General features: G+C 35.9%; 2 protein-coding genes across 3 annotated transcripts; one reads left to right on the top strand and one right to left on the bottom strand.

Moving 5' to 3' along the window:
• The first annotated feature begins 1,152 nt into the window (after nt 1-1,152).
• On the top strand, nt 1,153-8,597 carry LOC111456084 (uncharacterized protein At2g33490-like). 2 transcript variants are annotated; one of them, XM_023097823.1, is made up of 11 exons: nt 1,153-1,459; nt 1,835-1,907; nt 2,692-2,766; nt 3,306-3,367; nt 3,480-3,548; nt 4,478-4,506; nt 4,617-4,824; nt 4,925-5,170; nt 5,710-5,754; nt 6,037-7,036; nt 8,099-8,597. In XM_023097823.1, exons 1-11 carry the CDS (start codon nt 1,346-1,348, stop codon nt 8,107-8,109), a joined length of 1,932 nt encoding a protein of 643 aa, XP_022953591.1. In that variant the 5' UTR covers nt 1,153-1,345; the 3' UTR covers nt 8,110-8,597. The 2 variants fall into 2 exon arrangements, with proteins under 2 accessions (XP_022953591.1, XP_022953592.1); XM_023097824.1 differs by lacking the exon at nt 1,153-1,459 and adding an exon at nt 1,613-1,725.
• Nucleotides 8,598-9,047: 450 nt separating this feature from the next.
• Nucleotides 9,048-10,881, bottom strand: LOC111456085 (leucine-rich repeat protein 1-like). Its single transcript, XM_023097825.1, has 7 exons — nt 10,692-10,881; nt 10,480-10,612; nt 10,323-10,394; nt 9,911-10,054; nt 9,709-9,780; nt 9,551-9,622; nt 9,048-9,458 (listed from the first exon to the last, which is right to left on the bottom strand). Exons 1-7 carry the CDS (start codon nt 10,774-10,776, stop codon nt 9,383-9,385), a joined length of 654 nt encoding a protein of 217 aa, XP_022953593.1. The 5' UTR covers nt 10,777-10,881; the 3' UTR covers nt 9,048-9,382.
• Nucleotides 10,882-11,564: the final 683 nt, after the last annotated feature.

Genomic DNA, 11,564 nt, shown 5'->3' on the forward strand with positions numbered 1-11,564 from the left:
ATAACCCCTTATAATGTTGTTTTGAAAATAATAGTAAAAAAGTGATTAAATTACATATTTAGCCTTAAAACAAATAATAAAATAAATAAAAAAGCGATATTCTGGCCTTAAAACAAATAATAAAATAAATAAAAAAGCGATATTCTGGGCTTAAAACAAATAATAAAATAAATAAATAAAGCGATATTCTGGCCTTAAAACAAATAAAACGCACACATCAAAAGTTGGTTGGACCAAAGAATTTATAGTGAAAAGTACCAAATTTGAAAAATAAAATTAAAAGAAACCCAAATGATATTTTTCTGAAATTTCAAATTGCTTTAAATGCATGTGGATTAGATCTCACGTGCGGCACCTTGAAATATAAACTCATTACAAGAAAAACAAAATTAAAAGAAATTGCAACCAAAAAAGCACGCTTTCCAACTTATGAAAAGTTTCCTTTTCCTGTTTTTTTTCCCTTTTAATTATTTTCTTTTTTTGTGTTTTAATTTTGTAATATTTTAAAAAACTTAATTCCAGACAATTTAAAATATTGGTGTAATATTATTCCATACTACTTGTTACATTGACAAATATTTATTAATGTAATTATTATTCCACCCCATATTTATTGTTTTATTATTATACTTTATTGTCCCCGCAACATTTATTTTTATTTCCTAGAATTAAATTAAAACTCTGATTTTATGTTTTTATAAATTAAAAAGTTAGTTGGTCATGAAAAAGAATCATTTAAATGGTTCCCATAATTAATGAAACTCCTTAAAATAAAATAATGGTTTAAATACATATAAAAATAGAAAAAAGTAAATATATGTTTGACCATCTTTTCTATATCGGTCCTGATTTAGATAAATAAAAAATGATTCCAAGAAAAGGAATTTATAATAATTAAAAAATGATTCCAAGATTACAATAAAAAGAAAATAAAAATAAAAATAAAAATAAAAATAGTCGTATCCGCTAATCAACGAGAACAGTCAAACTGAAATGATCAATTCCACTAATTTTGCGCACTACTACGTGGCCTTCACACACTAATTTCGAAACGGAAAATTAATTTTTTTTTTCTTTTAACAAATAAAATTAAAGTCAAGATGTAGAAGAAGAAGAAAGGAGCTTTGAGATTTTTTTATTTTTTTGGGATAAAATTGGGAATTAATAATTATTATTTATTGAAATTTGGGTCTTCCCTTTCTGCCTGACGCGAGCTGAGAATGGAGGAGTTTGAACGAAGAAAAAAGTGGCATTGAGATTGAGGGCTTTTCTCCATCTTCCTCATACTCTCTGCATCTTTTGTTTTTCCCCTTTTACACTTCACCAATTGCTTCGATTTCGCAAAATGAAGACTTCTTTGAGGAAGTTCAAGGGTTTTGGACTGCACAGGCACGAAGCTAAGGACCGTGTAGATCTTCGTCCTTTGGCTCAATTGGATGAGCTTGCTCAGGCTTCTCGGGTATTCCATTTTTCTTTTTTTTTTTCTTTTTTTTTTTTTTTTGGCTTCTACCCTTTGCCTTCTTGGGGATGAATTGCGGAATTGACACGGAATTGCGAAATCTAGACCAGGGCTCCCCCAGTTTTCTTCTATTTCATCCTCAGTTTTTGTTTTTTTCTTTTCCTTAATCTAGCTCTGGAACTGATCCTTACTATTGGGATTTTGTTTCTGGCAATTAATTGAGATTTGCTAGATGCACGAGGAAGAATGGAAACGGGAATTTTAGGGTTTTTCCTCTGTTTCTCATCCGTTCCTTCTTCGTAGGAGTGCTTCAGGATCGTTTTAAGTGTTGATTATGTGAAATTCTTACTGGTTACTGTGGTATTGTGCTTTCAGGACATGGAAGAAATGAGAGACTGTTATGATAGCTTACTTTCTGCAGCTGCCGCTACAGAAAATAGTGCTTACGGTAACTTCTAGATCAACCAATGTTCTAATATGTCGAGTTTCGGTCAACTCTCTTTTATATCTCTTACCAGCTGCTTGAAGCAAGAGGCTATTATGCTGCCTTACCTTATTTGCATGTTTCCCTTACATTTTCTCTGCAAACAAAATGCCATAAGATCTGAATGTTATGTTTGCAATGGTCTTGTTTAATTGTAGATTGAAGGATGAGGTTGATATCGGTATACATGCAATTGAAAAGGAATGAACGATCAAAATTTTCAATAATATTATTGAATCAAAATTTTCAAAATTTTCAGGATGCTTTAATGCATAAAGACGTGAACTCTATGCCTCCTTTAGCCAATGTTGTCGCACTGTTAATTATTATTTGGGCTGTTATTTTCAATTCTCAAGCAAAGTGGTTTGGTTGATTTTCTTGTTTTGTTAACTTTTTTCCCAGATGATTTCCCTAATAATATCTTCATACTTCTAGCTTTTGTATTCACCAGCTTTGAATGTGTCTATATATGAATGACAGAGCTAAAATTTGGCTGATCGATCCACTTAATTTGCCTCCTTTCTCGAGGAAAGTAAACAGTTACTACCATAAGGAAACTCTGCAATATTCAAATTTATGTTTTTGAATGCATAATGCTGCATGACTCTTTTACTTTCATGATATATAATTTTGAGTTTGAGCCTTTTTAAATCTATGGGTATGCCAGATTTTAAGATCTCCATCTCCGTTGGTATAACTGGTCCTGCAACTTCGTTATTTAACTATGGTTCTTATGTCTTATTTTTAGAATTCTCAGTCTCGTTACAAGAAATGGGTGCATGCCTTCTTGAGAAAACCGCACTGAATGATGATGAAGATAGTGGTATGTAAATGTAAATTCTCTCAATGCCATTATTACAATAGGTGTGTAGTGATGACCATACACTGATATTTGCGTTGGTGTATCTTAAATCCTGTTATTTAACTTAGTTTAAGGACATACTATTTCTTGGTGTGGGCATATCCAGAACTATGTTTTTCGAGTAGGGGGTTATGAATGGATGTCTGTTCATATTTCTTTTTGCAATCCATGTTGCAACTGTTATGTTCTCGAGCTTTCCTCCTATTTGAATTGGTGTTAGTTTGTTGAGTCTTGAGATTTTGGTGCATCTCTTGCATCTATTTATTTTAGATGGATTATTATTATTATTTTCAATCTGATTGATGCCTCATTCTCTCGACTTATAGCAATCCTTTTGTTGATCAATAATTTTTCTGTTACCGGTAAAAAATAATAATTTAGGCTAATTGCATGAAGCTATTTTCTGGTTGAAGCTTTCTTATTAGTTAATTTTTTTTAGTTCTGTTATTACTATCTCAAACTTGCAAATTATAAGTTATGTATCTTCTACTCCCATGCAGGTAAGGTTCTGATAATGCTGGGAAAGGTGCAATTCGAGCTCCAGAAACTCGTTGATCGATATGTGAGCTGGCTTCTTGCTCTCCCTCTCTATTTGACATTCTATCTACCTGTGTATCTATTGTCAGAATTCATGGGTTTTGAGTGCTAAATTCAATTCTACTTAAATTTGTCAGCGCTCTCATATTTCACAAACAATAACACGCCCATCTGAATCTCTTCTGAATCAACTTCGAACAGTTGAGGTATGTCCTTTATGGAACTTTGATTTAACTGTATATGGCAGCTGTTCCTCAGATCTCTTATTGTAATTAGTACATATACTTTGTAACTGGACATACTAGCTTGCTTCTGTCCATCACCGTTCCTGATATTGTTTGGGCGTTCATGTATCTATGGGCATCTAGTTTACAGCAATGAAGTTTGTGTTGAAGATTAAGCACGTCCTGCATAACTACTTCTAAATGGTGAAGGTTTGTTGTTGGCTGCTGTCCCCATCCCTACCCTTTGGTTGTATGTGGGACTTTTTACTGGAATGATACGTATAGAATACTAGAATAATCTGAACAAAAGTTTTGAAGGATGAGATACATTCTTTCCACTCCTTTCTCTTTTCCTGTTTTAGACAGTAAACAGATAATTCTTCACCGAAGGCTGAGATGCTTTGGAAATTAGAAATCCTAACTTTTTAAAGAAATAATGAAAACCTTGTTCACTGTAGCTAATTCTCTCAAATTGACACATGTTCAAGAGTTCAAAACATTCAAGTTTAATGACAGATTATTTTCTTGTTTTTAGTTGTTATCCTTTTACCATTTTCCTGTTGCTTGTTTATTTCCTATGATCTACCGCCTTTGCAACCTTTCAGTTCTTTCTGCGCGCATGTGTGTGTTAATCTTGGCATGGTCATTGGATTGTGTTTAAATCTTCACATGATGATCGGATTAACTATGTATAATATATTATTACTGAAATCTAGATTTCACTCTGGGTTTTTTACTGTTTCCCGTACCCCATTTATCTTCATTTCGTTTGTGAATAAATTGCATTTAACATGCTGTAAAGGTAACAATATTGTGTATGTTTTCATTGTATAATTGTTTCAATTCTGACCATCTCTTGAATAGAATATTGATATGAAGCACTTAACATACTGGCCTTCACTTGGGTGCAGGAGATGAAAAGGCAATGTGATGAGAAAAGGTTTGTTGCAAATAACTGTTCTTACTTAAACCCACATGTATATTGAAACCTGGTTGGTGGGTTAATTTACTTCCTGAAGATGTTCTCCTACATCATTGTATATTTCACAGAGAAGTATATGATTACATGAGACAGAGGCACAAGGAGAAGGGGAGGTCAAAAACTGTAAAAGGGGAGAGCTTTACATTGCAACAGTTGCAAGCAGCCCGAGAAGAATATGATGACGAGGCAACACTGTTTGTTTTCCGGTTGAAATCTTTGAAACAAGGACAGTCTCATAGTCTTCTCACACAGGCTGCACGTCATCATGCTGCTCAGGTTCAGTTGTCCATTTCATGGGTCTTCCCTTTTTTCCTTTTAAGGTTTTTCCTCTGAAATTTCTTTTTGATGATTTACACCATCTCCTGCTTGGAAACAGCTATGTTTCTTCAAGAAGGCACTTCAATCTCTTGAAGCAGTGGAACCACATGTTAAATCACTGACAGAACAGCAGCACATAGATTACCGATTCAGTGGACTGGAAGATGACAATGTGGATGATGGACATAATGATGGCATCGATGATGATGATGATGGCTATGATGAGGGTGATGATGGGGAATTAAGTTTTGATTATGCGCAAAATGATCGCGATCAAGCTATTTCAACATTACGAAGTTCTGAGGTGATCAGTTAATTTAAAAAGTGACCCCATAATTTGTGAAGTCTTTTCCTTTCATCTGTGCATTTCATGGGAACATTTGAAACAGGGTTGAGGGGAACAACTCTTTGCGATCGTTCTTTGTAGATTTATCTGATGAACTCAATTCTTTTAACTTAAATTTATATCTTTGAGGTCATGGGTCTAAATCATTGTAGTCACCTATATGGGATATGAAATGTCCTATGAACTTCTTGACGTCAAATATTCTAAGTTTGCTTCTAAGGTTGCTTATCCAGAATATATACATTCATATATTCCAAGGTTGAAGTTGTCTCATTAGATTAGTTGGCGTACATAAGCTACCAAAAGTTGACTTGGAGTTCCATCTCTAGTAATTTTTCATTTGGAAAAATGATTTGTTGTGTACCATGTTTATTTTATGCGGTGTGTTGGAAAAGCAGGATGTATGGGTAGGAGAAAGGGGATGATACATGTCTTAGTTGTTGAATTTAAGCTCTCAAATATATGCTAGTTGTGTAATATATGTTTCAATGATGCAGTTGGACCAGCCAGATATTGCATTTCATCCTGTGGAGGCTTTGAAGGTGATCATAGTTTGCTTTAAATTTCTTCCCTTATGTAATTATCCTGGAGAGACCATTTTGTAGATTATGTAGATTCAAGATATCACTTATTTTATAATGTTGGTTAGTGTATAAGTACATGCACTGCATGCGTCACATTTTCCTAACTTGATGGAGTACTGGACTTTGGCAATAGCTGCGTTTCTGTACCAATTTCACGTTTAACATCATTGATTCATGAAAAGTATGAAGAAAATGCAGTCTTTCATCTTCATAAATTTATGTTTCTATGTGGCCATGCAGGAAAATCTGCACAGAAGTCATAGGAATTCTTTTTCTTTTGGTGGTAGAACAGTAAGCCAGTCTGCCCCACTTTTCACCGATAAAAAATTTGATGCTGCTGAAAGAATAAGACAGATGCGGCCTTCATCAACCCGGAGGTTCCATACATATGTTCTACCCACCCCAGCTGATACAAAGGGTTCAATTTCTGGAGTTCCCGGAAATCCCATGCCTAACACCACCCAGACAATACATCAGCAAAATTTATTGCAGCACTCGTCCCCATTGGAGCCAAGGAAGTATGACAAGCTAATGGGAGATGAAAATATGTCAGGCTATGGAGCCGCAAAGGTGCAGTCTGTACTCAAGGAGAGTAACACTAACGCATCTTCCACTCAGTTACCTCCTCCTTTGTCTGATGGTTTGCCACGGCACAGTCTAGCTGCTGCTTCTGATGCTAAGAAAATTAAGAGACTAGCCTTTTCGGGCCCTCTAATAGGTAAGCCGTCAACTAACAAGCCTGTTCCAGTCGAAAACCCCCAGTTATTTTCGGGACCTCTCCTACGAAATCTAGTGCCACAACCGTTGTCATCATCACCAAAAGTGTCCCCATCTGCTTCCCCTACTTTTATTTCCTCACCTAAAATAAATGAGCTTCATGAGCTTCCTAGGCCTCCCATTAGTTCAACATATAAGCCATCAAGACCCTTAGGTTTAATTGGTCACTCAGCTCCTTTGATATCCAAAAGCCAAGGACCCTCTGCTGCAACTCAAACGGTTGTAAGGAGTACGGCATCTCCATTGCCAATGCCTCCTCTTCAAACCATCACACGCAGTTTCTCCATTCCTTCCAGGAGTCCTAGGGAGACAGAGACCTTATTTCACGAGCCAAAACCTCTGGAAACCATTCGATCTTCTGAAATGTTATTAGACACATCTTCACCTCCCTTGACACCACTTATCTTATCTAACAACCAGAGTCATACATCAACAGGCTCAGAGAATGGTCCTGCAGTTAAAGGTAATAAAACCCTTTGCTATTGAATATTCTCTATGTCTGGAAGTTAACTTTCCTAGTCGCTTATGACTGCTCATGAATTAGGTAGTACACAAATTGTGAATCTTCAGTTAAACTTCAAGATTTGGGGTTTTAGATTGAAGCATGGGGTGGTTGACTGTGTAGTTACTTGGATGAATATGAGATGGGGCATTCATTTCAGTTTAAATTTGTTAGGAGTTCATGACCATCTCAGTTTAACTACCAACGATGAATGCCCAGGGCATCTGGATACTTGATTCTCAAAAGATGTTACCTATTCCTTACTAGGTTCAACGACTTTTATGATTTCTAAGGCTAGATTGTGACAATGATAAATGGTATTACCGTATTTTGTTTACAAGTAGATAATCTCCATGTTGCTTTACACTGATCAATATAGTTTTTGGTTTTTGAATCTTTTATCTATCCATATATAGATTTCAATGATAATAAGATGACTCAGATTTATTGAAAATTTGTTTATTTGTGGCTAGCATAAAAGCATTACATTAGAGATCAGTGTATGTCAATACAATACATCTTTCTATGACTTTCATCATTGCCCAACCTTGGTCTGCACATAGGTTTAGACAGATTTAGATTTGGATATTCTTTTCCATCTTTATACTAACTATTAGATGAAGATCAATCGAGATGGATATCTTAGACATAATGAGGGCGGGAATGAGACCCATGGGAACCAATGTAGAGAAAAAAGAGACCAGAACACGTTCAGTAAGCAATGCAGGGTTGTTTGAGGTTGAGAAGATTTTTCATTTTGAGGTGGTTATGGGCACTTTCCATGAGGAACACATAAGTCATAAGTATTGAACTATGCTGAGTTGAGCTAGAACTAAGAATTAGGTTGAGTTTGCTGGAACAAACTAACAAGATTGCTTCTTAATTATGTGGTAAAAACTCAGAATACTGGAGAAGAAAGGTAGATAGCTTTTTGTGGCTTCATTTTTGACATCCTTAGATTTGCCCTCTGTTTCTGAGTATATTTGTCTTGTTTTCCAGTATTGATGTATTTTTTTGCAACAGGTGCAGATTGAGGAGAACTTTGTGGAGATTATAGTCTGTTGATCGCAGTGAGAACTGGCCGGGGCAAAAGGTAGCTGTTCCCAACCTTCATGCAGTACAGGTCTTACGTTGTAAATAATTCCTCCATCTATTCTGTTCTGTTTTCATGGTGATCACGTGGCACGTAATTAATTAAATAATTGCCATGGCGTTCATCATCAAATGAGTTTTGTATCTCCCCAAGCAAGTAATGGAAAAAAGAACACACCCAACTCCCCCCAAGCAAAAAAAATCCAGAATAACAAAAAATATTTTCCCTTCCAATTTTGTACCCTTTAGTTTACATTTGTTAGGTTGAGAAATCAACGCTCCTACAAAATGTTGAATGTACTACTGTGACTTTCTTCTTTCATTCATGGATCAAGTAACCTTTCTTCAATTGATATGTGAAGGCTGTGTACACAAATTCCTCTTCAGATGGCACTTTTGTGTAGAGTTAACCTGTACTAGTATTTTAGTTTGTATATGCGTTTATGCATTTGGGGTGTACTTGTTAGATTTGAATTGTGACATCGAGTTACTTGTATGAGTGAGTTTTTTTTTTTTTAATTTCCTTGTCATGAGTTTATAATCTTCTACTGCACTTACAAGCTTTCGACTGCACATAAATTTAGGGCCTATTTGGAATGACTTTTCCAGCCTTTAAAAAAATGGGTTAAGATGTCGTTCCAAACATAATTCCTTTCTCAAGTGTTTTGAAAAGTTATTGCAAACAAGCTATTAGAAGTTTGCAAAGGTTTTACCCATCTATTGTTTCATACCATCTGGATAATATGCTACAAAAATGTAGGTATATTATTTTAGTTATAGACCATCACAAATCTTGATTTATGAAAGTTGTGAGCCAAACATCTCCCTATTCAATAAAAATGTACATTCATTTGATATTTCTTACACATTAAACATGGTGGAATATGAAGCTTTTGTGAACGATAGTTTTATTATTACGTAGCTATGGTTAAGTTGGCTTGCTCTTATTTGGCAACGAGTGGTTTCTGCACTGTTGGGCTACAAAATTCCTTTACTATATATATTTTTTATTTAGCCTAGAATCTGCAGGCTCCTGTTTCCAATATTGGTCAAGACCTCAAACATCTGCCTGGATGATTTAGAAAGCAAACTACTAACCAGAATGACCTCCCAAAAGTAAGCATTACAGTCTTTTGATATGGAATATTAAGTGATACTATTTTTACAATACAGAATCCTCTCTCCCCTTTTAACTGAGGCACATTAAGTCAAACATCAGCAGGTTCCTCCATTTTCATATCTCACAAACCCCATTAGTTCTGGCCCTTCCAATCTCGGGTTGTTCTTGAAACTGCATCAATCAAAACCGTGAAACGAAAATGAAGCAAACATCTATACAAAGCAAATGGATCATCTTAAAAACCAATCAATTCGATCGATCACCTTTCCTCCGAGAACTTGGAGAAGGAACCTGATATTGGGATCGTCCCGCACAGATCGTTATCTGACACATCGCTGTGAAGATGGAATTGTTAGATCATCACAGGCTGCTTGTGATGAATGCAAGACAGAGACAACATGAAAAAATTTAATGTACTCACATGATTTTGAGGCTGCCAAGTTTGGTGAGTTGCCTTGGTATTTTCCCAGTGAGCCTGTTCCCATTCAATCTCCTGTAGTTTCACATGAACAGTTGAGGATCATTCATAAAGGTCAAATTAAACTAGTTTAGCTCCTAAACCTTCTTCAATATCAGTATGAAAGACCAAAGAAAGAGGCACATTTATGAAAGAGAAGACTGACAGGAAGTTGAGATTGGAGAGGTTGGAGAGGGAAGGAGGAATGGGGCCAGTGAGGTTGTTGTGGTAGAGATCTAAGCTGATGAGGCTCTTCAGCCGTCCGATCTCCTTTGGAATCGGACCCACCAATTCATTCATGTACAATTCCCTGCAACAACCAGACCCAACGCCCAATCCCACATTAAAGTTTGCAATAAATAAGTTTTCAAGAAAGAATCACCAAGCCCAATTTTTTTTCATTTCACTATGATCCTTGTAGTGTTTGATTGACTTGGGAATTGGAGTTGGTGACTCATTCTTAAATGAACCCTCCAACTTTCCCATCACTTACCCTTTTCTTCTCACCAAATCTCTGCTAATCTAATTCAAATTTGTGTGTTGGAACATAAGTGAATGAACAAGAAGATGTTACTCACAAATATTGAAGGTGGTCGAGATTCCCCAACTCAGGAACCAAGTTGCCAGACAACTTTGCATTTCCAAGATCGCTGCAACACAAACAGGACATGTGTGTCAAAAGAGTTGGAACACAAAAGGGGCTTGGTAGAAAGTGGAGAAAAAGAAGGCATTTACAGGCGAGTGACGCGGTTAGCAGAGTCACAAGTGACATGGAACCAAGTACAAGGGTCAACAAGAGTTGGATCCCAGCTCTGTAACACATTGTTTGGATCCTTCACTGATCTCCTCAAGGCGTACAAAGCATCCCCTATGTTCATCCCAGCACTGCCCCATCATTAGTTCAAGAAACAATGAGTTTAGTTTATTTGAAGGGGTAGGTTGATTACCTTCTGAGTTGGGAGTTATGGGGACCAACAGATTTGAGAGCACAAAAACAGCAAGAGGAAGAAGAGGAGGAGGGAAGGTTGCCATTGTCAAGCAGTTGAGGGGGGAACAAAGATGAAGTTTTTATATATATATTTTGCAGAGAGAGAGAGAGAGAGAGAGAGAGAGGGAATGAGAAAATGGAAGCGTGAAGAAGAATTTATAGAGCCCACAAAAGGGAAGAGGCTGCTCTTGGCTATTGGCTATTGGCTATTGGCTATTGGCTATTGGCTTTTGGCTTTTGGCTTTTGGCTTAGTGCTGCGCTGTGTACCAATCTTGACGTCTTGTTTTTGTTGTATACTTCCTCTGTCATTTTTGGGAATTTTGTAATTGGTACCACAAAAACTGTACAACTCTATTGCGGGTGTGTATATATATATATGTATCAACCGTCACCCTTCCATTTTTTCTTGGCTGCAAATTTGGCGGCATTGTACGCCACTCCCGATTGACTTTTTATTAATCTCTATTTTAAAAAAGGTCCTGACTCAAGATGATTTAACTTCTAATTTTTTTATGTCTCTCGTTTGGTATATCATCGTAATGTTTATATGACAAATTGAAATGAGATTTTGGGTCAGGGACATGTTTGAAAAATGTGGTCCATTGATGGAATGCGACAATACCTATCTCTATGCCTTACTTTTTCCTACTCACCAAATAAAACCCAAAACAAAAATGGTTATTAATATTGTAAGAAAAGCAATAAGATGCTTTCGAGTGGTTTTTTTTTAATAAAATTTAAGAGATTCTTTAGACTTCCAGTTTATTCCTAAATAAAAAATAAAATAAAAAAACAATTTAAGAACAAAATTCAAAAAAAAAAAAAAAAAAA

This window comes from Cucurbita moschata, unplaced genomic scaffold (assembly GCF_002738365.1).
Source record: "Cucurbita moschata cultivar Rifu unplaced genomic scaffold, Cmos_1.0 Cmo_Scf00018, whole genome shotgun sequence".
Classification (NCBI taxonomy): domain Eukaryota; kingdom Viridiplantae; phylum Streptophyta; class Magnoliopsida; order Cucurbitales; family Cucurbitaceae; genus Cucurbita; species Cucurbita moschata.

Excerpts from the sequence above, each read along its gene's own strand:
- LOC111456085 (XM_023097825.1), bottom strand. The coding sequence starts at position 10,776 with ATGGCAACCTTCCCTCCTCCTCTTCTTCCTCTTGCTGTTTTTGTGCTC. Across the intron at positions 9,781-9,910 it reads CTCTCCAATCTCAACTTCCT|GAGATTGAATGGGAACAGGC; the intron begins GTCAGTCTTCTC and ends GTGAAACTACAG. Across the intron at positions 9,623-9,708 it reads CTTGGCAGCCTCAAAATCAT|CGATGTGTCAGATAACGATC; the intron begins GTGAGTACATTA and ends CCATCTTCACAG.
- LOC111456084 (XM_023097823.1), top strand. The coding sequence starts at position 1,346 with ATGAAGACTTCTTTGAGGAAGTTCAAGGGTTTTGGACTGCACAGGCAC. Across the intron at positions 2,767-3,305 it reads GAATGATGATGAAGATAGTG|GTAAGGTTCTGATAATGCTG; the intron begins GTATGTAAATGT and ends ACTCCCATGCAG. Across the intron at positions 4,507-4,616 it reads AGGCAATGTGATGAGAAAAG|AGAAGTATATGATTACATGA; the intron begins GTTTGTTGCAAA and ends TATATTTCACAG.